Source organism: Phoenix dactylifera, chromosome 1 (assembly GCF_051530095.1).
Source record: "Phoenix dactylifera cultivar Ajwa chromosome 1, Ajwa_hap1_PhDact_Kaust_v1.1, whole genome shotgun sequence".
In the NCBI taxonomy this organism is placed as follows: Eukaryota; Viridiplantae; Streptophyta; class Magnoliopsida; order Arecales; family Arecaceae; genus Phoenix; species Phoenix dactylifera.
Window position 1 is genome coordinate 10,612,531 of NC_143190.1, and position 23,806 is coordinate 10,636,336.

Sequence of the window (23,806 nt, forward strand, 5' to 3'; positions counted from 1 at the left end):
GGGGTGTGATAAGTGCTGATTAATCTATAATTTAATATTCTTTTTCCAGCACTTATCAATGTTCTTAAACGGATAACTACTTATTTTACCATAAAATTGAACAATCTTTGAAATAAATTTAAAATATGGTAAGAAGTAAATAAATCATATGTCCCCACCTTCCGAGCATACCAGCCATCACGTCTCAGTTCAATAACATTGGGTTTGAGCCCAATGCCCAGCTGCCATGCATGCATCCAACTTCACCCATCCAGATTGAGATCAAACATTGTCCACTGTCCGTGGCTCCTCAAGTAATCCAACGGTTCAGAAATTCCCATCTCTGCATCACGCTTCCAAACCAAGCGAAACAGGGAGATCTCTTTCAAATCCACGGCTGTCTACTTTCCCAGCAAAACAGAGCAAGGAAAAAGAATGATTTTCCCCTCCAATCCAGCGCCCGAAGCAGGGGATATTTCTTCCCAAAATCGGCAGATCATCCAACCCGATCTTGCATTCCTTCCCAGCGTCCGAATCTCATCCCGCGATCTGCCCAGCAAGCCTTCCGCATCGGCCCGCGTCCCCGCCTCCTCACAGCTGCCTATTTCACGTCAAAACAGAGCAAGAAAATTCCTTTCTTTCCATTCTCCTTCCCAGCATTGAAACAGGGGAGACCTCTTCCCAATCAACCAGCCGATATGATTTCTTTCCTTCCCAGCATACCAAAGCAAATCGATCTGTTTCCTCCCGGCGATCCCGCACCACGTCCCCATCTTCCGAGCCCCTGCATCGCGCCTCACAGCCGCTCTAGCATCCCACGGATCACGCCATCATCCATTTCCAGCAGCGGTCCCACGGCGCCCTCCACGGATCCTGCGCTCGTCTGCCATCTTCCTTCTCCATTTGAAGATCCCGTGCCAGCAACGCATGCCTTCCAAATCCTCCAAGCCATCAACGCGATCGCTGCCAGCGTCCCAGATTTCCGATGATTTCAGCATCCACCTTCTTCCTTCCGCTTCAGCTCCCAGCACCGCGTCCGTGAATGGCATCCTTCCGTGATGCAGCAACGCACGCTCCTCCCGGCGAGTCCGTGATTCTAGCCATCCACGTGCTTGCTGGGGATCTATATAAGGGAGCCATCAGCAAGAGAGAGGGCAGCTCGGTTGGGGGTGGAGTCCAAGAGAGGGGAGTTCGGGGAAAAGAAACAGAGGATACTCTGTTTCGGTGAAGAAGAAAAGAAGCCACCAGCCGAGAGAAAGAAATAAAAAAAAAGAAGAGAGAGAGGGGGAAAGAGAATATTTGTGATATTTTGGGAAGAATGAGAGGTGCTCAATTTCATTTGAAGATGGGAGGTCGTCCGGAAGCCATGCTCGGCTAAACATCTAGTCTAGGGCTGGATGAAGCCCTAGCAATGTATCAGGGCAATTGTAGTTTTTTTTTTTTATTATTTTGGAGTCTGTTTAAATTCTTATTTCCAATGAAATATTTCTTCATGATATTTAAATTTTGAGCATGCTAGTTACTAATCATGTTTGCTAAAGTAGTCTAAGATGATCCATGCCTAGGAAGATGAAGTGTGCTGCATCCTAGATTAGCATACTTAGGTAGACACTTCATGCTACACCGAAGATGGATCTTCCTAACACTCTTTATGCTTTTATTTTAAAAGGCTTGTAGCCAAAATTGCATGCCTCTCCAAAAGATAAAAAACTAAGAACACAATCCTTGATGCAATGCTATGTGGTGGATTCCAAACCCTAGATCTATTTACTTTGATAAAATTTCAATTCGTACTCATAGATTAATTTAGTTAAATCAAGTTAGCAAATCCTTCTTTTTGATTTATTTTTAAAAGAAAAATAACTCGTCTCCAATCCCTATGGACCGACACCCGTAATCACTATCCTACAAGATACGTGCTATTGCGTGGTTTATTTTCAAAATTGAAAGAACCGATCACTCTTCAGGAGTCCCGATGATGTTGAGATCATCAACATACACTGCAATAATAACAAACCCAGATTTTGATTTCTTTATAAAAACACATGGGCTAATAGCTTTGTTAACATATCCTTCCTTCAGGAGGTATGTACTAAAACGATAATACCACATTCGTCCAGATTGCTTTAATCCATACAAAGATTTTTGTATCTTGATTGAATACATTTTTTGGGGTTTTGAACTACATGCTTCAAGCATTTTTAGTCCTTTAGGGACTTTCATATAAATATCATTATCAAGTGATCCATATAAATAAGCTGTGACTACATCCATAAAACGCATATGAAGTCCTTTAGAAATTGCCAAACTAATTAAAAACCTAAATATAGTTGCATCCATTACAGGAGAATATGTCTCCTCATAATCAATTCCAAATCTCTATGAGAAACCTTGTGCTACAAGTCGTGCTTTGTATCTGGCAACCTCATTATTCTCATTCCTTTTCTGTATAAACACCCACTTGTAGCCAACAGGTTGTACATTTTCAGGCGTTTGGACTACAGGTCCAAATACCTTTCGCTTTGCAAGCAAATTTAATTCGGCTTGGATTGCGTCTTTCCATTTTGGCCAATCATTTCTATGTCGACATTCTTGAATGGACTTCGGTTCAACATCCTCGCTTTCTTTTATTAAATCAGTAGCTACTGCATATGCAAATATTTCATCAACCACAACTTTATTTTGGTTGCATCTTTTTTCTGTAGTGACATAACTTATTGAGATTTCTTTATTCTCAATATTTGTAATTCTTTCATCATTTTTAGATGCCTGATACTCTTCTGGAGTTGTTTCTTTAGTTATGTCTACTACTGGCTTTTGTGCCATAGCCTCTTTAGGAGGATCAAAAACTAAAATAGTGCTAACTTGTTTATTTCGCTCCCGTCTCTTTCTTGGATTTTTATCTTTGGAACCAAGAGGTCTACCACGTTTCTGGCGTGCAAGAGACTCATTTGCTAATGTGTTAGTAGTTTGTTCCTTTGGAACTTCAATTCGAGCAGGAGTATTTACAGCTGGTATATGTGACTTGGTCACTTTCTTAGCATCAGTGAATGCATCTGGTAATTGATTTGCAATCTTTTGCAAATGAATAATTTTCTGAACTTCTAGTTCAGACTGATTTGTAGGAGGATCAAAATGAGATATTGATGATGCATTCCATGAGAGTTCCTATTTTTCCAGCTTTTGTTTTTCTCCTCCTAATCCGGAGAATATTGTTTCATCAAATTGACAATCAGCAAAACGTGCTGTAAAAAGATCTCCAGTCAATGGTTCAAGATATTTAATAATTGACGGAGATTCAAATCCAATATAAATTTCCGATCTCCTTTGTGGACCCATCTTTGTGCGATGTGGTGGGGCAATTGGAACGTATACTGCACAACCAAAGATTCTTAGATGGGATATATCTAGTTCTTTGCCAGAAACAAGCTGTAATGGGGAGTATTTATGATGAGCAGTTGGCCTAGTTCGAATTAGTGCTACAGCATGTAATATAGCATGTCTCTAAATAGAACTAGGCAACTTTGTTCGCATAAGTAATATAGCATGTCCCTAAATAGTGCTACAGGCGTTTAATCAGAGATTCTGCCAGACTATTTTGTGGATGCATGTGGGCCGCAGGATGCTCAACAGTAATCCCAATTGACATACAATAATCATTAAAAGCTTGGGATGTAAACTCTCCTGCATTATCAAGACGAATTTTCTTGATTGTATAATCCAGAAATTGAGCTCTAATTGGATTATTTGTGCAAGGAGTCTCGCAAATACCACGTTACGGGTGGATAATAGACTAACGTGTGACCAACGTGTTGAGGCATCTATCAATACCATAAAATATTGAAATGGTCCACATGATGGAATAATAGGCCCACATATATCCCCTTGAATCCGTTCTAAAAACGTAGAAGATTCAATCTCAATTTTAGTTGGGGATGGCCTAGCAATCAATTTTTCTTGAGCACAAGCAGCACATGATAATTCATTTGATAAAAGAATCTTATGGTTCTTTAATGGGCGTCCATATGAATTTTCAATAATTCTTCTCATCATTATTGCACCTGGATGACTTAAGCGGTCATGCCAAAGAACAAAAGTCTTTGGATTGCTTAACTTCGGATTAATTACAACATTAGATTCTATTGGATTGATATAAGTATAATATAATCCAGAGGAGAATGATGGCAATTTTTCCGCCACATGCTTCTTGCCAGAAATAAGCGATGTAATATAGAGATATTCTTTATCATTCTCATTTATGGTCTCAATATGATAACCATTTCGATGTATATCTCTAAAACTTAGTAGGTTCCTTTGGGATCTACTACAAAACAAGGCATCGCTTATTGATAATACTGTTGCTCCAGGCAACACCATACAGGCTCTTTCGGAGCCTTCAATTAGAATTTGAAATACCAGATATTGTGTTCAATATTTGCTTCAGCTAGTTTTAGCTGGAAAAAATATGCTTTACTTTTGGGAATGGTATGTGTTGTTGCACTGTCTACCAGACACAAGTCTCCATCATTGATTCCAAATGAATCCATATTCTTCAAAAAATAAAAATAAAGTACGTATAAACATTAAAGATGCATAAAACATAGAAGTTAGCAATTAAGAAAATGGAGCACCATATATATTTTATTACAAAAGAGTTCATCATACAAAAATTAAAGATAACATGCTTCAAAGTAAAGTAGATTTCTAAAAGAAAAAACAAGATTTAATCATATTAAACATTTCCATCACCACTCAGATGTTCAAACTTTCCGTCAGCATTCTCAAAAAAATCAGAGACATCTAAATTGGTGATGTTCAGTGGATCTTGATCTTCAACAAAATTTGTTTCTACACCATTCCCTTTTCCTTTCAGTGAAGCTTGGTAAAGGTCAACAAGGTGTTTGGCCGTACGGCAGGTACGTGACCAATGTCCTTTCATGCCACATTGATAGCAATCACTTTCTTTATTTTTAGAGAAGTTATGTGATTTCTCCTCCTTGTTTGCTGATTTCTTAAAATTTATGCCGTGGTAGCCTCCGTGATACCAATGGTTATTACGACCACGACTATTACCACGGCCACGTCCCTGACTATGACCACGGTCATGTCTATGATGAACAGATGATGCAGCATTCACTTCAGGGAATGGATCTGAACCAGTTGGTCATGATTGATGATTTTTCATCGAAAGTTCATTATTTTGCTCAACAACAAGTAGGCATGATATCAGCTCAGAATATCTTTTAAAATCCCACTCTCGATACTGCTGCTGCAAGAGCACATTCGATGCATGAAAAGTAGAATATGTTTTTTCTAATATATCCTGTTCAGTAATTTTTTCTCTGCATAATTTTAACTGAGAGGTAATTTTGAATATTGCGGAATTATACTCGCTTACAGTTTTAAAATCCTGCAGCCGTAGGTGAATCTATTCGTAGTGGGTTTTTGGAAGGATCGTATATTTCTGATGATCAAATCTCTCTTTCAAATTTGTCCAAAGGACATATGGATCTTTCACTGTAAGATATTCGACTTTCAAGCTTTCATGGAGATGGTGGCGAAGGAAGATCATTGCTTTGGCGCGATCCTGCAGGGATGCGTCATTTCCTTCTTTTATAGTTTCTCCAAGATTCATTGTGTCCAAATGGATCTTGGCATCAAGAGTCCATGATAAATAATTTTTGCCGGATATGTCAAGAGCTACAAATTCAAGCTTGGTGAGATTTGACATTATGAAATAAAAGGAAAGAAAAATATATTACCACAAATAAGTGAAGACCCTTAGTTGGTTAGAGTCTCGTGCTGATAACGTGGTATGAAACTAAAAGTAAAAGTAATAAAGCAATAGAAAATAAAGAGAAAGAAAACACAAGAGAGCATGAGATACAAATAGCTCTTTTATTCTTTCTTACTTTTCTCCTACCGATACAAGACTATATATCACCCATTTATAGGCCAAAGGAGAAAGATCAAAGGCCATAAGATTAAAGGCCATAAATACATTAATTTATTATTAATGATGAAATTGGAGGGTTATGAGAAGTTAAATAGTCATGGATGAATTCAGATGAATATCCATCTAGAGATGAAGATGAAAAGTCAAGATTTTATAACAAAATTATATATATATATATATATATATATATATATATATATATATATAAAATGAATTATTGGATTGAGGCTTTAACAGTGTACTTTAATCTTTGCATCAATTAAATTTAGCTTGATGTTCGCTTGATTAATATCAATATCTAGCTGATTAAATGGGCTCAAAATTAAGCTCAAATTTAGCTTGAAATTAATGATGGTAAATAAATTTAGGCAGATCTTGAAATTTCTTTCAAACTCAGCTTGATCAAATCCAAGCTCGATCAAGCTCTGGGTACACCGCAATACAAGACCGATTAACCAAGCGGTGACTAAAAGGGGATGATCTGCTGCACTGCAACTCTATAAAATTGTTATGTGAAATGAAAAGACCTAGACTTGATTTTATTTTAATCTACAATCAATCAAGTTGCCAAATGAATAAAAAATCTACCACATGTCGTGATTGTAGAAATTCCCCGGCACTTGGGTTGGAGAGGATCTGCAATGTACTCTATTTTTTAGGAAATATTGCAATCCCAATAAATCACCGTGATGCCTCACTTGGAAATACAGCCAGTCCAGATTCTCCAGATACATTGCATGCCTGCTGCATTCTTGCCAAAGTTTGTCTTGTCTGTCCCCGTAAACCTTTCGTCTCCAGTTTTGGAACGTTTGTCTCTCGTTCAACAAAATCCTTAAATAGCCAGTTCTTGAAAAAGGAAAAAAAAAAAATCAAACAGGAAGAACACGCCATATCCCATCTCCCCCAACCTCCATGGCAGAGAAAGAAGAAGGAAATAGATCGCGGCGGTAACTTTTCACGTCGATGTCTCTTTTCCTTCGATCTCGATCTCTGTACGCAGATATCATTAACTTCACGCGACGGTTTTTCTAAATAAAAAAAGGAAAGACTGACATGGTGGCATAATTTTCAGAACGATTCCCCGGTAGAGGAGGTGAGACTGACGGTGCCGCCGACCGACGATGACATTCCGAACATGGCTTCTGGGGATCCCCGGCTGCATCATCCTTTCCATGTTGTTATCGCCAGTCACCAGTCTACATACCTCCACTGTGCGTCGCCATTATGCTGTATCTCACAGGAAAGTTGATGGCCAACGGGCTCCAAGAAAGCAGGTGGGGGTACCGGGGACGCCATGGTTGTTCTCGCTGAACACGGGGCCTTTCAACATGAAAGAGCATTGCCTGCTCTCCATGCTTGCCAACGCTGGCACGGTTGCCCCCTATGGCTTTGATCTTGTGGCCGTAGTGAAGGCCTTCTACCATAGGAATGTTCGACCCTTGCCTGCTCTTCTCGCGGTGACAGCAACTCTGGTGATCTTCCTCCGTAGATCTAGTCATGTTTGGTTGTAATGCCAGATTATGTCATAGTGTATGTGTGCATAAAGATGGCTACATTGATCTCATAGTAATTCTCCCTGCTCATCCAAACGGGTTGTAAAGCCTGAATTCAAGGCCACCGTGATCGGCTAGATTCAGGGCCAGTACAACCATATTAACCAATACCCGCTGCTTTGTGATATTTGCAGGCTGGGTTTGTTTTCTTTCGAGCTACTCATTTCTATCGGTAGATGAACAGTGCTACTTAGGAGTGGTAGAACATGATCCGACCCACCAACTTGATCCGTATTCGACCTGCCATAAACAAGTTTGGGTTTGGCCTAAACAGGTTCGGGTCGTAAACAGGTTGACCCGTTTAACCTATTTATTAATTGGGTTAGATACAGATTTTAAATATCTGACTTCTTTAACCTGTATAACCTGTTTAACTGTTAGGCTGATAGATAAGGGCCACAACCCACAAGATAAGGCCCAGGGTCGGCCCAACTCTCCGCCTCAGCCCGATTTCAGCACGAGGTCCACTGTCCGCGACTTCTCCTTAGGGTTAGGGTTTGTGAAATGGCGCCGCCCGAGCTCTATTCCTCTATTCCCTCAGTGTTTGGTGTCCCTCTCCCTCTCCTGAGTCTCCTCTCCTCCAGTCCTCCGCCTCCGCCCTCTCGTCCCCCTTGCCAACTACTTCCGCCTCCCCATTGACGGCGACCGCAGCGGTTCATCGAGGTCCCGTCGCCTTCCCTCTCTCTCTTCTGTTCAAAGTCTTCCATGCATACGAGCTATTTAGGGTTCGAATTCGATCTCATCTGTGCGAGGTCGGAATATCGAATCCTTTGCTCTACCGAGGTAAGAAAGATCCATCTATTTAGGGTTCAGGTTCTTGAAAGTTGGGATTTTTTGATGTGGCGCAACTAATGGCAAGTTGGAGTTCTTGAAAGTTGGATTCTGGATGGTTGATGAAGCTTTGCCTTTTTGTCATCTTAAGCTCATTTATTTGAGATGCTTCTGCTCCAGCATGAAGTTCCCATGCAGCCAATAATTTCAGCATTGGGAACTCTTGATGGCTCTGGATAGAGTTGTCAGCCTTGTTGTTCTCTTCTTCTCTTTTGTTTCTCTATCTTTTCTTCTTTCTTCCCTTGTTCTTTCCTCTCTTCTTCTCTTTCTTTTCTCTGTTCCTCCCTTCTTCTATTCTCTGTGGGGTTTATCCTAGCATCTTCTTGTAGATCATTATCTTAATGAATTGGGCGAGGTTTCCCCTCCATTTTTTTTAAAAATGTACCATGGTACTCTCTGGTGAAACAGGGTGTGGTTTATATTTTTCGGTTATTTCTTTGAAATTTTCTGTGTTTATATCCAAGCAACCCTTTTTTCAATTGATTTCCTTAATTACTGATAGCTTTAGGCAAACAGCTTAAACAGGTTAAATAAGTTCAATAGGTCGGGTTGAGTTGGGCAAACAGGTTAAACCGGTCGGGTCAGGATAGGTAGGGCTAAACAGGTTAAACATGTTAGATTGGGTTGGGCAAACAGTTTACCTGTTGATTAAACAGGTTAAACAAGTCGGGTCGAGTTACTTATTTATTAAACACGACAGGTTCGGATTGTAATTTCTGACCTGTTTAATAAATATGTCAGGTTCAGATTTATGATTTTCTGATACGATCTATATGTAACCCGACCTATTTATATCTGATCCGACCCGATTGCCACCCCTAGTGCTACTGATTGGGTTGTCTCGCATGCTGTGCGCCATTTAGAAGAGTTTCTCTATAAGAGTCTCGAGTCTGTTCCTTTTTCTCTCTGTAAACTTTTTCTTTCCAATCTTTCTGGGTGTACTCATGCGCATCTGGCCCGAACCAAAATACATTGCTAATTTTATCATGTTAAATTGTATCCTCAATTTGATTACTTGATCTATAGTTTCTGCCGAAAAAGGTGAATGCAGTTTTTTGTATCAAATCTTGTGGTCCTTATCATCCACATTCTCTATCCACTAGATCCTTTTATGAAATCCAGGGACTTCCACATGGTTGTTCCTTGGTTTATGAGCCAAAACTACCGCCAAATTAAGTTGGTTTCCGAACTCATCAGCCAACCTCGTGCGTTTTGTGGAGAGCCAGTGGTGCTTAAAGTTTCATGACAAGAAATTTGGCATTAATTCTGAGAGAACTGGAGTTGGTTTATTGAAACCATGCTCGACGCATCAATAGAGCCTTCGTGAATTATGGTTGCCCTCCACAGCTGTCCCTATTTTTGGTGGGAAAAGATTGGACTATGATGATAATATATGTTTCTGCACCATTTAATTTTTTTGTTTCTAGCTTATAGCACTTCTATTTAGATGACCTTGCTCCTTATATTATAATGCTTTTCCTTAGGAAAGTGAATGATTATGATTAGAAACAATTAATCTAACGCAGAGTTCTTGTATCTTTCCTTGCTCGTATAGAGCAGCACTAGAATACTTGAACTGAGTTCCAAAACGAGGTGCAAAATAATATCAAACTAGTGCTTGCAAAGTTCCTTGAATATTTTCTAATAGTTTCAATGTTTCAGATATGCTTATTAGCAAAGTGACATAATTTCGTCCTAAATGTTTTATATTAAGGATTCGTTTGATTTGCGAGAAAGGAAGGGGGAAATAACATTTCCATGGAAATAAGAATTCCATGTTTCATGGAAAAGAAAAATTTACGAGGGACATAGGGAAGCAACTTTTCCACTGGTTAGAAATTGGATTTTTGTTTTTTCTTCTAAAACTATCCTTAATCCATCACAACCCATGGATAAGGTCTTTTTCTTTATTAAGGGTATAATAAATATTTCACATAATTTTTTTAGAAAGTAGATACTCGATCAAATATAAGCCACTTTGAAATGTACCACTTTTCCATGGTCAACAAAATACGCCAAAATTATTTTCTCCGGCACCATATTTCCAAGAATCAACTTTCTAAGAAAAATATGCCGGTGAAGAAAAATTCTTCCTATGAACCAAATTAGCCCTAAATAATAAGACAAGTCATTCGGAGATTCCAAACTACTACGTTACTCCCCCCAACACCCTACTCCCAACCAGGAAGAAGAAGAAATAAACAAATCATGTTTCTCTAAATCCTGAGGTTTAAAACTTTATTATCCTTTTCCTCCAAAAATACCATGCAATCTAGAGAATGAGAACGACTATAGCATGCTTATAATTGATTATTGCCTCATAAATTTCAGTCTGTTGTGAAACAAATTTTATGTATGTCATCCCTGTTACAGGAATCGATGCTAGCTCAATGGAAGTAGGAAGTGTCTTTCTGGTGGTTTGTTCTGCCGGCTTTCGAGTTCCTTTTACTCTGTGATATATCAAACTCCTGCCACTCAGACTACTTAAAATCAGTCTACAGTTACTAGAAACAAAACCAAGTCGCCAAAGAAAAAAGTAATTCTGTTAATCCTTGACATGATTTGCTTGAAAAATTGGCAACAATGTGTTTTCCCCAGGGTCAACATTGTGCATGATTTGGAAATTGCACATCTTGTTCTCAAATGGTTCTTAGATGGCAAATCATGCTAAGACAGTTTTCATTCAAGGTGACCTTTGAAAGGTCAGAAATAGCGATTTGAGAATACAAGCACAAGTCGCCAGCATTTAGTAGTTCTGTTGGTACCCATCTCCTCAAGTGAGAGATCTTAGGTTCAAATCTGAGTGGGAGTGGATAATCCTTTTATTCTCAAAAAAGAATACAAAGTCACATCATGAAACCTGGCGGAACTGCTGCTAATTTGCTCAAAAAAAGAATGCAGGCACAAAGAAATAAGAAGACATCTGGTAACATAGCCTACTTTGTGTACTTAAAAGTGTCTATTCATACGCATGCACAAGAACAAGCAGATTCATCAACTCATGTGCATCCATTTGTTCAGTTGTCTTGGAATGTAATTGACTAAATATTTTCTACCAAAAAAAAAAAAAAATCATCGAACGTCATCTAATCTTTTGAAGAAATAAGAACTTTGTATAACAACCAATTCAATTTAACTTAGTGAATAAGAAAAAAATTATGCAAAGCTTTTGTTACAACTAAGATTTCATTGTTCTTATCTATGCTACCAGGGAAACTTACTGATTCCGCATTAATGTGCTATTTTTAGTTGTTGGGAAGTCCTTTTCTTGGACATCTGCAGGATTGTTTTGGTGTCTTTTCATAACTTAATTTTGTTAGGAATATTTGATGATGAATGAAATATGTTACTCACAGTTTTCTTTTCCTCTCAGATCCATAATCCCTACATGCGGTGGCCTGCGACTCTTGTGGACGTATCTTTCTATAGGCATTCTCAGATCCATGTCCACCTTGTCTTTCACTTGTGCCCATTGACAGGAAAGGGTTGCTCTCTCTCTCTCTCTCTCTCTCTCTCTCTCTCTCTCTCTCATATTATGCAAATGAAAAGCGACATCTTTCTTTTGATATATCCAGAGCAATTCATGTGACAGAGAAAAGCCCGAAGGATCAGCTAACAAGACTCCAGTTCTTCCTCATGGTTGCAGTTTCAAGTTTTGCGTACCATGAAGTCCCAGTTTACTGCTTCCCTTCTATCACTGCTTTATCATTCATTTGCTGGATGTGGAAGGACTCGGCAAGCGCACGGCAAATTGGTTCTGGACAAAAAGGGCTCGGGCTTGGATCATTCGCCATAGATCGGATGGCCACAACAAGATTCTTAGGATCTCCACCGGCCACACCAATGTTTGTGATCTGTAACATGTTCACTGGCTTTGTCATAAAACTTCATGTCGTTGCGCCCATGTCATATTGGACCGATGCATGTAATGCCAAGAGGTTTCCAATTTTCTCCCAAGAGATGTTGACGCTGATGAACAGGAATATAATATTTTGATCAACCTTACGACCTATGCCTCGCCCGAAAATTAAATATAAACGAAAAACTTAAAAATTCACACTAGAAACACTAGATTTTTGGTTCTCTATCTTGTAAAAATTTTGCAAAGAAAGAACACGGGCCGATACTAGGTTAGGGTGGAGGGGTAAAATAATTCATAGAAACCTAATAACTTCTAACAAAATTGGATAAAATAATTCATAAAGTCATTGTTATGAACTCCTCGACCCCCTAAGACACTTTTAAACTCCCACAAAACTCAAACCCATCACCGATGTTCTTCGTAACCAGCAGAAATATCATTGCTCTTGAGATCGTAAAAGACAAATTCATAAAAGAGGACAAAAAAAAAACTTGACAGGAAGTATACATCATTCTTGCCCATAAGCCCCAAATCCAAACTTGCACACTCAAACTTCTCTACATCTCTGGATTATAACCATCTAATTGGACTTGACAATCACAAGTCACTATGTTAATAGTCTTACATGTACTCGAAGCAATCTTTGGAAAGAGGAAAAAAAAGAAAAAGCTGTAAGACTTGGTGTAGGTATATGAAATTTCATTATTCCAAAAGAGAAAAACTTAAGCTTAGCCCATTCAAGTAAACAATAACAGGCTACAGAACAAGACTAGCCAAATGTGGAATGAGCACAAGATGACATGAAGTACACCAGCTGGCTGCCCACATCCCAAGGTTATCAGGAATATAACTTCTTGATTGGGCTGTAAATGTAGATTTCAAAATGAAATCAAAGAAAGTAAAAATACATTAGTGGTGAAGCTCGTGGAAGGAACAACATTCAACATCTGAAAGAACTCATAGATGATGAGTAAAGTTCTGTCAAGACTAAGTTTATTGGAAACACATTCAAAAAGTATTATACATGCATAGGCCACTATACACGTGCACATGCACACACGTGCACATATGTATGCATGCACATATTCAACAGGAGATGTAAAATTGCTTCTCACCATTTTAGGGTTCCTACGCCTCCATTATATAAAAGGAGCCAACCACCTCATCTCTGAGCCGTTTCCATTGGACAAGTAGTAAATCTTTTTCCACTTTTCTTCCGAAAATGTTTCATGTCGTATAAGCCTTTGCCTGAAAAGAATGTGTTGTGTCAAAGAGAGATTTTCATGGAAGGAAAGATGCTGCAAAAAAATTTCTTAGTCAAGAACTGGCATTTTTTATTAACATTTGGTTGACTAGAAATCACATATAGGATAAGCACTGTATCCACAAAGGATTTGCAATATCATGAAACTAAGCACTATTAATGACCAGACTTTGTGGAAGATTAAAAAGGAGCATCATTGGGCAATGCTATTTAACATTGCTGTGCCATAGCAATCTTATCTTTCTAATTAACCAACATCATTACTTTAAATTGAATTTTTTTGAATTTCAGCAAAACTTGAAGGTTACAGAGTGTGCCATCACCAAAGCATAATGTCACAGAGGATGCTTGGTCAATTTTATGTTTTAAATTTGTTTTAGAAAGTACTCCTTGTCATTTTTTTTGGTACAAGCACTCCTAGTCATTTGCTTTCTAATGATTTTAAAGGAATGCAATGAAATCTAGTACAATAAGGCTCTAAAGATCAATATAACTGAAAGAAAGTGCATGGAATGCAACTTCAGGAAAAGCAGATAAAAAAACGAGGTCATATTTCAAATTGATGGCTAAAAATTCTCCCACACAACTCATTTTAATTTTATTGGACCATTCAAACAAAAGAACAGAGAAATACGCAATGATAAGTTGTACTATAGATGTGATGATATGCATTTTGGAAATTACGTAACCACCACATGCATTAGAGAGTCATAGTTAAGGCAGTATAACATTCAGAAAGTTTAGTACAAAATGCTGGGTACTAAGGACAATCCAATAAAATGAGTGTGGTGAGGATATTAATGCTCAAGGTAATGCATGGTGAGAAGAAAAGGTTACAATGATAGTTGGTGTATGATTGCAATAGTTGAGGACAAATAGAGAACACATTACTGAGATGGTAAACACATGCAGGAAAAATATGGCGACCATTATATATGAGTGAACCTTAGCCTTATGTCAAAGGGCTAGAAATGAAATTTGACAATCTAAGGTAACAGGAAGTTATGAGAAAGGATTTGAAACAACCAAAAAAGCCAGCAGTGACTGTGGAAACAACCTATAATTACAATGAATAGCCAAGAGGAATCAACAGAGACAATCCCCAGATATACCAGATCAGGTTTGTTGGTTATGGCTGGTAAAAAATTATGATAATAAGGTATAGATGATAAATTACTTCTTGAGCTTCTAAGACCTTACTTATGTGTTTCTATTTAGCATATTCTGAGTTCCGCTTTTTCCCCCAAGTTCAGTTACCATGAAATTGCAGAAAATTAAATTATAGAACAAATTTAAAGCCAAGTTTTTTTAGCCATCAACCAAAAATCTTTCACACTTAAATACTTTTAACTGCACAGATTCAAGAAGCTTATTGAATTAGACCAGTCAACCAACTATCCTTGTATGACTTTTGAATGGTCTGTGACTAAAATAAAAAAATAAAGAAAACACATTACTTCAAGAGTTGAAGGTGTTGGCACCTTTCTCCATTTATCAGCATACCTAAGATAGTAATGACAAACAGTGGCAGCCTCATCCAAATTATAACGAGGGAGCATGACACGGGCATCTAATGGAACATCTGGAAGTTCTTGACGGAGTTTGCCCACAGCTGTTGAATGAGAGAATGCTCCAACCATCATGTCACCATGCATCATAGATCTATAAGCGTTCACCTGAAAAAGGAAGAAAAGGTTTACTTATTTATTGGGTAAGCAAATTTACGAAAAATAAACCATTAGGAGAATGAAGAATCAAGGGTTGAACATCATCCACTGCTTGACCATTATAAGCAGAAGGTAAGTCAATGGCCTCCGAAGCACAATTGTTGCATACAATGTCATTAAGGTACTAACTTATTAAACTTAATGTAAATTTTATCCTACTAAATCAATTAATCAAATAAATGTATAATCTTAAACTATTATCTTGTGTTGCATGCAAATGGACTATTATATCATATATTTTGCTTGTAGTTATAGGCAGGCATTGCACATGTAATTTAATCGTAAGTAGGTGTGCCACCATGAGTAGAAGTTTTCAGCTACCAAGGGAGGGATTAACAATCTCATAATAATGATGGATGGTGCAGGAATGCAAAGATATTTATAAATTCATCCATGTGCTTATATGTACTTAAACACACTAAAATACGCACATATGTAGATGTGTGTGTGTGTGTGCATGGGTGTAATATATACAGATATACATTCTATTTTACCCTTTTGACCTCCTTTAGAATGAAGCATCTAATAAGCCTCTAAATATTGTCAACACCGATCGGAGAATCAAATTTAGCACAGGTAAATGTTTGAGTTTCTAAATCCTTTTATAATGTGTTTACTCATATTCTACCATCAATGTTTTATTAATATATAGCAAATACTTTCAGTATTCAGATGTACTTCCATAATGCTTCCTAGGAAATCCAGCTTCCTACACCATTTCAGAGGCCCACCTATCTACTCCTGTAACTGCTTTCAATCAAATTAGAGTAATTCTCATTTAATTAATATATAGCAAATACTTTCAGTAATCAGATGTACTTCCATAATGCTTCCTAGGAAATCCAGCTTCCTAAACCATTTCAGAGGCCCACCTCTCTACTCCTGTAGCCGCTTTCAATCAAATTAGAGAAATTCTCAAAGTAACTTGGGAAATCCTTCATTCACCTCAATTTTTTCAGACTACAAGATCTACTGACAACTGTAGTCCCACCATCTGCTTTGAGTTTGGGAAGGGCATCTGCAGACATTAGTTTTACAGAGTACATAGAAAACATAAATAGATTGTATATCTTGCACTTGTACATGTTAATGAATAAATGTTCATAAGCAAGAATTATGGTTTGTCATGACAAATTGCTCTTTTGACTCTCCTATGAAAATTAATGAATAATTATTGCTTTCATTACATTCTACATTTTCCTCCTCAAGTTTCACTGTCAAATGATGAATTGTACGAATAATGGGAACAAAAAGATGACGGTTATAAGTTGAAAACTCTCAAGTGGAGTGCTATAATGGCAACTTTCTTCGATTTTCTACTTCTATTAATAAGTATTCTAGGAAACATGGAAATGTATCAACTCATAAAACCATTCCCAGCTATATGGTATAGATGTTTATTGCTCATGGTTTATAAGCATGAGTTTCACCAAAAAGAGTAATATATTAATTATATTTGCTCGAAAGAAAACATATACAAAGGAAGTAGCATACTGAAACAAAGATTACAAGAAGAATCTAGTATGGCATTCTAGACCAACTCAAATTAGATAGTAGAGAAAACAATCATTATAAGAAACATAATTTTTCTTAAAAACTCTTCCAGTGAGTGTCAGCTAGAGATCACTTAGGATTCGGGAGACACAAGGAAATCATGATTCTTAATCACTTCTGCAGAGCACTGTCTAAAGCTTTCAGAAACCACATGAACAGATAGTCCACACTCCGAAGCACTAAAGAATACTAAATGATGATGCTAAAACAATCCATGTGCAAAACTTATAGAAATGAATGAATGACACTAACCGTTGAAAGTTCCCTTGCATGAATTGGCCGACAAGAACGTACAGTTACAGGTTCTTGATATTCACTGAATGTAAACCAGTTGTTATACTGCAAAACAAAAAGGGAAAAAAATGTGTACTATGTTAGTATTAAATCATATAGCTATTTTTGCAACCAGAATGGAATCATAAATGTCAAAACAGATTTGATTGGTGACAACTATGATCGTACTTGATCAATTGCAAACAGAACGGGTATATCTTTCACCAGTGATAACTCTTTCCTCAAACGAACTACAACCCCGACTGCAGCATGCGTGTAAGCAATTCCTGTTTGGATTAGATCATATAATGTAGAACCTTCAGGCATTGCCATGGAATCAACCCCTTTCATTATCCCAACACCAGCACCTTCTCCCAAGGGAATGGGATCAAAAATTTGACACGGTAATTGTTGCAAGCGAGATTCATTGAATTTCAGAAAATCCTGGAATGGCCACAGAATTGAATGAAATTAAAGACTCAAAAGAAAAAGGGAAACAACCATGCAAATTGAAAATGTAATTTTATTATATACAATTTCTATCCATGGTGATCACTAAAAAAGGTCAGATGAAAAAACAAAGATGTTTCACTGTCCATTTCTTTTCATCAGGAGAGCCCTATTCTTTGGAACAAAATGAAGTTGAGGGATCTAACACAGATTGAAATTTACAAATTCTCAGAAATTCAAATATAACAATAGCATCGATCAAATAATGGTTCCTATCAACCTTCCTAACATACTTAACTGTATCTTAAGCCCTTTCTTGCATAGTTGCATTTATGGTAGAAGCATATATTGTTATTTGAAGCAGGATATAATTCTAGAGTTGTATAATGCATAAATATAAAACTTGTCTTCGTACATCTCTGTTTGTAAGAACAGTTGCCATCTCAATGTTATCTCTTACAAGAATATCACTCATCTCTTAAACCCCAAAACAGTCCTGTATGATTTGCTCACATTTGCTTTCAGCACACATGGTTGGAATATTTATTTTGAAAAAATCCCTAAAAAGTTTGAGAAATTAAGCCAGAAAGAAAAGGAATGTCAGAGAAATGCAAATGGAGATGACACCAACTTTTTTAACAAATGTTTTTAGAAAGTAATTGATTGAGTATGTAGTACATTTCAGTTTATGCAATGACATTGGTATGTTCCATAGATAGGTCACTTATTTGTGTTACTTGAGAGTTTGCATTGCCTGACACTTGCAAATAAAGAAAAGAAAAGAAAAAGAAATACAGAACAATGAGGCCTAAGCCAAGTTTCTCCATGACTTTAATTTACATAGTATCAAAATTTATGGTACTTCTGCAACTAGGCAAGTCTCTTTAATAACCAAGTGGCTTTCCAGGTTTAATGGCAAGATTCTCACTTGCTTAGATTTTAGCTTAGCACCAACGCGTGGAGGAATGAGTTTCTAAATCAAAAGCTGAGAGATCTGTTTGAATTTTTCATGGAGCCTTTCCTAATTAAAGTTGTGTAATGTTCCATATCCCACTTCATTTTAATGGGAAAAAGCTTGCATAATGATAACTAAAGTCAAGAGAACCAAAATATGCATACTAATTCCCTTATTCTAATTTCTTATTCTAGAAAGCACAAAGTTAGGGTCAATCACTTCTCGACAAATGGCCAGAAGGGACAGGTTGCAGCATCCTTTCCAATGAAAAGATTATCTGTAGCAAATACCTATGCCAAACAAGAAACATACATATATTTAACAATTTTAAGCATAATATAGATTTCCTCCACAGATTGACTAATATAAATTCCATTACAACACCACTTAATTTATGTTTAAGTATTAAGCAATGTGATAAATTTTGAGAATTTCTGTATTTGTATAATTAGTATTCTCAAGCTGATTCAGAACTTGTTACTTCCTATTATTTTCAAACAGAGGCTATGTACCTGAAGGATTTCAGCAGCCCCGACAGGAGTATCCCAAAGATCAGAATATGGGGCTCGATAAAAGAATCCTCCATGGGTCCACTCCCTACCCTTGGGAACATAAAAGACTAGCCACCCTTCACAACGAGCCCAATGAACAAGCATAGCAAGTGTGATGCTTTTTCCACAGCTAACCGGCCCATCTAAGACAATTTGTCTTTTTGAATCTGCAGAACCAAAAAAACATAGTTATTAACAACCTAGCATGTGTGCAGGATAACAAAAATATTGCCCCTTGGGTCTCACACAGCTTGCCACAGGACACTAGCACTAACACATACCTTAAGTAACAAATATGTAAATTGATGCACAGTTCCCTATGATAATAACTCATCCAACAGTTACTGGTTCTGGTTGAATTGTACCAGTAAATTTAGCATCGAATGGGTGGTCCTGGTAGAAGCTGACCACCCCATGATACTGATTGGACATGGTGGATTTACTTGCCACAAAAGAGTAATGAACAAAAAAGAATATATTGTTGAAAAAAAAGGTACCAAGAAAATTCACCACTCAAGGATACAAGAGCATGAACCATGTCACTAAGCAAAATCAAATTTCAATAGAAAGGACCCTCCATCAACCTTTTCTTCCAAAGAACTATATTGCAAAGATAACACGGAAGTCTAAGTTCAAGAATAGGTTGAAATAGTGATGAAGCAAACAGTGCCAATAATCAAGTTAATTAAATGGCCTGCAACATGGATCGAAAACATGATATAACACCGAAAAAAATGAAAAAAAAAATAAATAAAAGAATAAGGTTCAGAAGGCACCTTCCCCGTAGGTCTAAGGAAGTAAGCCATAATAAAACTCAAGCTTTATCCTCAAAAGTATGGATTCTTTAATATCTTTGTTGGTTTCTTTCTTTATCCCTGGCCAAAGAGCGTGGGGGAAAACAGCATTGGACCTATTTACACTCTAACAAAGAGGATGTTCCACAACTCATAAAATGGCATACTTAATTAAAAGGAACAAGAGTCCAAGCAAATCGTAAATGGTGTCCACATGACACTTTTCTCAAAAAAAATTATATTTAATAACAAGTAAGTCCAAATTTATATGTCCAAGCAGGTAAAAGCTCCACCACCTAAGCAACAGTTTAAGTTGCATCGAGACTTGTTACGTTATTATAAAGAAATTATTTTTTATTCTGTTGTTAATAATTCTAGAACAAGTATTTTGTTCAAGTGACGTGCCTGTGAACATGCATGTAGGTGAAAGTCACCTATCAAGCTACTTGAACTATAAAAATAACTACACTACATCAATGCAAGCAAGGATAGCATATCAAGAGGAATCTCTGGTCATGTGGCTTGTAAGCCTGCCTATATGCATGAGCAGATTTAACACCACTCCTTCAAGAAGACTATTTGTAATAATTTATGCCTCTCCAGAATACAATTCATCGATAGTATGTTAAGTCATTCATCCTATGCAATCAGAGATACATTAATATGTACAAAAAACAGTTAGATCATCATGTATTCTGACAATGGGTTATGCTGATTATAAATGACTCCTGGAGGAAATACTGTGAGTATACCTACCATTTTAACAGAAATTTCATGTATGACGATTACAATGAGGTCATAGATTGTGCACTAAAAAACAAGCAGCATCCAGCAAAATACACACAATGGGTCATGGAATTCAACAAAAGACCTTATGGTTCATGGATGACAGTTTTGTAATTTAATCGTAAGAAAGCTCAAGGTACTAGGTGACAAGGAGACTGAAAGGATCAACATTTAATTAAGTTGAGGTGGTTTTCAAGTTAAATGCACAAGGCATTCACTAAAGTACAAAATACACACAACAATGCTGAATCACAATGTGAAATCTGTTGAACAACTCAAGCACCTAGACCTATGAATTTGCTATGAAAGAGATGCTAACGAAACAACTCTTCAGAAAATAAAAATCAAGAATACCTAGAGAGAGACAAAGGAAGCAAATCGTATATTCCATTAGACATTGGTTCCATATTGGTTATTTAATTCCTATGTAGCTTGAACACCATATAAGGTACATAATTAAAATGTTTGATAAATTACCAATTGGATCAAAACCACATCCAATTGCACCATGAATTAAAAGCACGTATCATAAGAACAGGCTGAGCGCTATGGTTACTTTAGATACAATTATCATTCTAGTTTTTTCTCTTTCAACTTACATTTTTGCATGCACATCATTATCATCATGCAACTCCACTTGCATGAGAAGACAAATGGACATGAAAAGGTTAGGAAGTGATATAGCACATGATTGTGACAGTTCGAGGTATATGCCAAATCAGATGAAGTTGCTAGAACCCTCTATGTCAAAATCACAAACAGGTCACTTGAATCAATTATTAATTCAGGAGGTTGGTGTAAACAATATTATACAAGTTGTTAGTGTTTTCTCTTTTGTGTTTTCTTTCTTCTGCCATACTGGTCTTGTAGAAATCTTGATGCTTAGAAGCTGCTTGTACTTAATTTTCTTTTCTTATGTGGCATTGGCTTTATAGAACTAATGACAGTCAAAAGAATTGAATTGTAGGTTGCAATAAACAATTTGGCAGCAGGGAAAACAAGGATGGCACAAAAGTGACACAGATTAGCAGTTGTCCCATCCAATGTGTAGATTTAATTTTCATGTGCATATGTAATGATGAAAGGAAAAACGGAAGTAAGTTCATTTCCAAGCATCACTTGTATTTAAAGGAAACAAACACTTGGTAAGAATTCATATTACCATTCTGCATTCCACGTGTTACAGGTTTCTAGGAGCACAAAATATCTTTTTAAAGAAAAACACACTTTGTGGATTTCATTGTACCATGAATTCCATGTTGGCAAATGTGGATAAAGAGATAAGGGTGCGAACACTGTTATTCTAAGTTCATCCCATAGACTTGTATGGGTTGTTTTGGCTTGTAGACCTATTAAAGACATGCCTACAACAAAGAAAAGATAACCCATGAGCATCAGTCATCAAATAGTGATGGCTGGAAGAAGGAGAGAAGAAAACTTTATTTGTTGCGGACATGCCTAAGAACTCATCCTTCAAACTTTTTGGTGATCACTGGACGGGTCACATCAGCAATCCTTAAACATGCCTCATTACTATCTTAACCAAATTGTTTAATGAATGAAGTGAGGCAAATGGATTAGTTAACCCCAATGGATATCAGAAAGAGTTCCCATGCAATCTAAACCTCCATTCACATGTCCACAAGGAGACAAACTATGCAAATTAAGAAATGCCAGTTATGAACATGCACTCAATACACCAGACCTAAGTGATTAACAAATAGAAATTAAAAAAAAAAAAAACTGAAAAGAAGCATAAAGAGAGTGGAGTAACTAAAATGAGCTCACTTTTAGCGCCTGTACGGATGGGCGGGTCGACAATGTAGCGGAAATTATCGCGCAAGTCCAGAAAGCTCTGCCTCACCATCACAGCACACCGCCTCGTCTCCTCAAACTCCTTCACCATCCCCGGAGGCAATCCCTCGGGTAACATCGCTTTCCACTCGTCCAAGCTAAGAAAGTGGGAACCGATTAGATGCCGATTAAGAGAAAAAAAAAATCTTAACTTTATGAAAGAAGCATAGTGAAAAATGGGAACCTTTTTGGCCTCAGACTCAATGGGAGAAGAGAGAAAGGAGATACCTGAGGTCTACGTAGGTGCATGCGTCCTTGCGACCGAGGGAGGAGAAGGATTTGGTGAAGGAGAAGAGGGGGCGGCCGCCGGGGCCGACATCGAGGGCGGGGTCGTAGGTGACGGGTAGGGGATCGGTCGGGAGCTCGAACTCGACATTGAGGTCGTCATCGGCGGCGGAGGAGGCATCTTCGGGCCGGGTGGCATCGTCCGCGGAGACGCCCCGAGGGTCCTTGCCCCGGACCTTGCCCTTGGTGGTGGTCTTGGTCTTGGCTTTGGAGTAGGGGCGGGATAGGACCGCCGCCCCCGCCGCCACGGCGGTGGGGGCGAGGAGATTGGAGCGGAGGGAGGAGAGGTTTCGGGTCCGAGCCGCGGTGGAGGCGGCGGCGGTGGACCGGAGGAGGGACTGCAGCAGCATCGGGCAGGGGGTTTAGCGGAGGGCTGGGGTTTTCGGGGGCGCGGCCGAGTAAAGCAAGGGTTTCGAGGCCGATATATTTCTGCCATCTCGGTGGGCTACCGATACCGAAAGAAACCGGTATATCAGCTTATGTCGGCCGACATGGATGATTAGAGAAATAAAACATATTTCGATGTGTCAAAATACGATTTAAAATATATCCATAGTTGTCTGATCCCTTCATTTGCTTGTTTGAAGTTTGGTTTCAAAATTCAAAATCATTATTTTTCAAAAGAATCTCAGTGTGGCTATGGTGGCATGAAAATTTTATTTTTTAAAAATTTATATAATTTTATATGAAGATATATTTTGGCTTGCAACAATGATGTGATTTAGATCTGCCAATATATATGAGATAAATAATTCATAAAATTCTAAAAGAAAGTTAGCTTATTTATGTTAGAGGTAACAATGTTTAACCACGTAACTTGTTTAACTTAATTCAATTCATTATAGGTCGAGATAGATCACTTATCCAATAAAATGGTCATATTTAGTTTGAATTTTTGACCCATTTAATAAATAAGTCGGTTTTGGATTGATAGATTTTTCATCTATTCTATATCTGACCCGACCTATATCTAGTCCGGCCTGTACGGATTGCCATCTTTAATTTATGTACTACTTAAAACCTCCATACAAAATCCACAATTCTCTCATCTTTTCATATTAAAATCAAATCATATTGTGAACTAGTTTGTTTTGAACTCACAACTCAGCTAATATTTTAGCAAAATAGGTGC

The 23,806-nt window shown here is 37.7% G+C and overlaps 1 protein-coding gene and 1 pseudogene across 1 annotated transcript; one reads left to right on the top strand and one right to left on the bottom strand.

The window, feature by feature from the left end:
- The first annotated feature begins 4,660 nt into the window (after positions 1-4,660).
- LOC148715046 (oligopeptide transporter 5-like) lies at positions 4,661-12,315 on the top strand (annotated as a pseudogene).
- A 405-nt stretch (positions 12,316-12,720) lies between these two features.
- Positions 12,721-23,089, bottom strand: LOC103711426 (mitochondrial 28S ribosomal protein S29-like protein). The gene is made up of 8 exons (XM_008797561.4): positions 22,618-23,089; positions 22,324-22,487; positions 18,917-19,122; positions 17,189-17,443; positions 16,979-17,065; positions 14,949-15,121; positions 13,297-13,429; positions 12,721-13,044 (listed from the first exon to the last, which is right to left on the bottom strand). The coding sequence occupies exons 1-7, from the start codon at positions 23,022-23,024 to the stop codon at positions 13,321-13,323; spliced, it is 1,401 nt and encodes a 466-aa protein (XP_008795783.3). The 5' UTR covers positions 23,025-23,089; the 3' UTR covers positions 12,721-13,044; positions 13,297-13,320.
- Between the last annotated feature and the right edge of the window lie 717 nt (positions 23,090-23,806).

Coding starts and splice junctions, on each gene's coding strand:
- LOC103711426 (XM_008797561.4), bottom strand. CDS start 23,024: ATGCTGCTGCAGTCCCTCCTCCGGTCCACCGCCGCCGCCTCCACCGCG. Junction 17,066..17,188: donor TTCTGTTTGCAATTGATCAA/GTACGATCATAG, acceptor TTTGTTTTGCAG/TATAACAACTGGTTTACATT. Junction 15,122..16,978: donor ATGCAAGGGAACTTTCAACG/GTTAGTGTCATT, acceptor TTCCTTTTTCAG/GTGAACGCTTATAGATCTAT.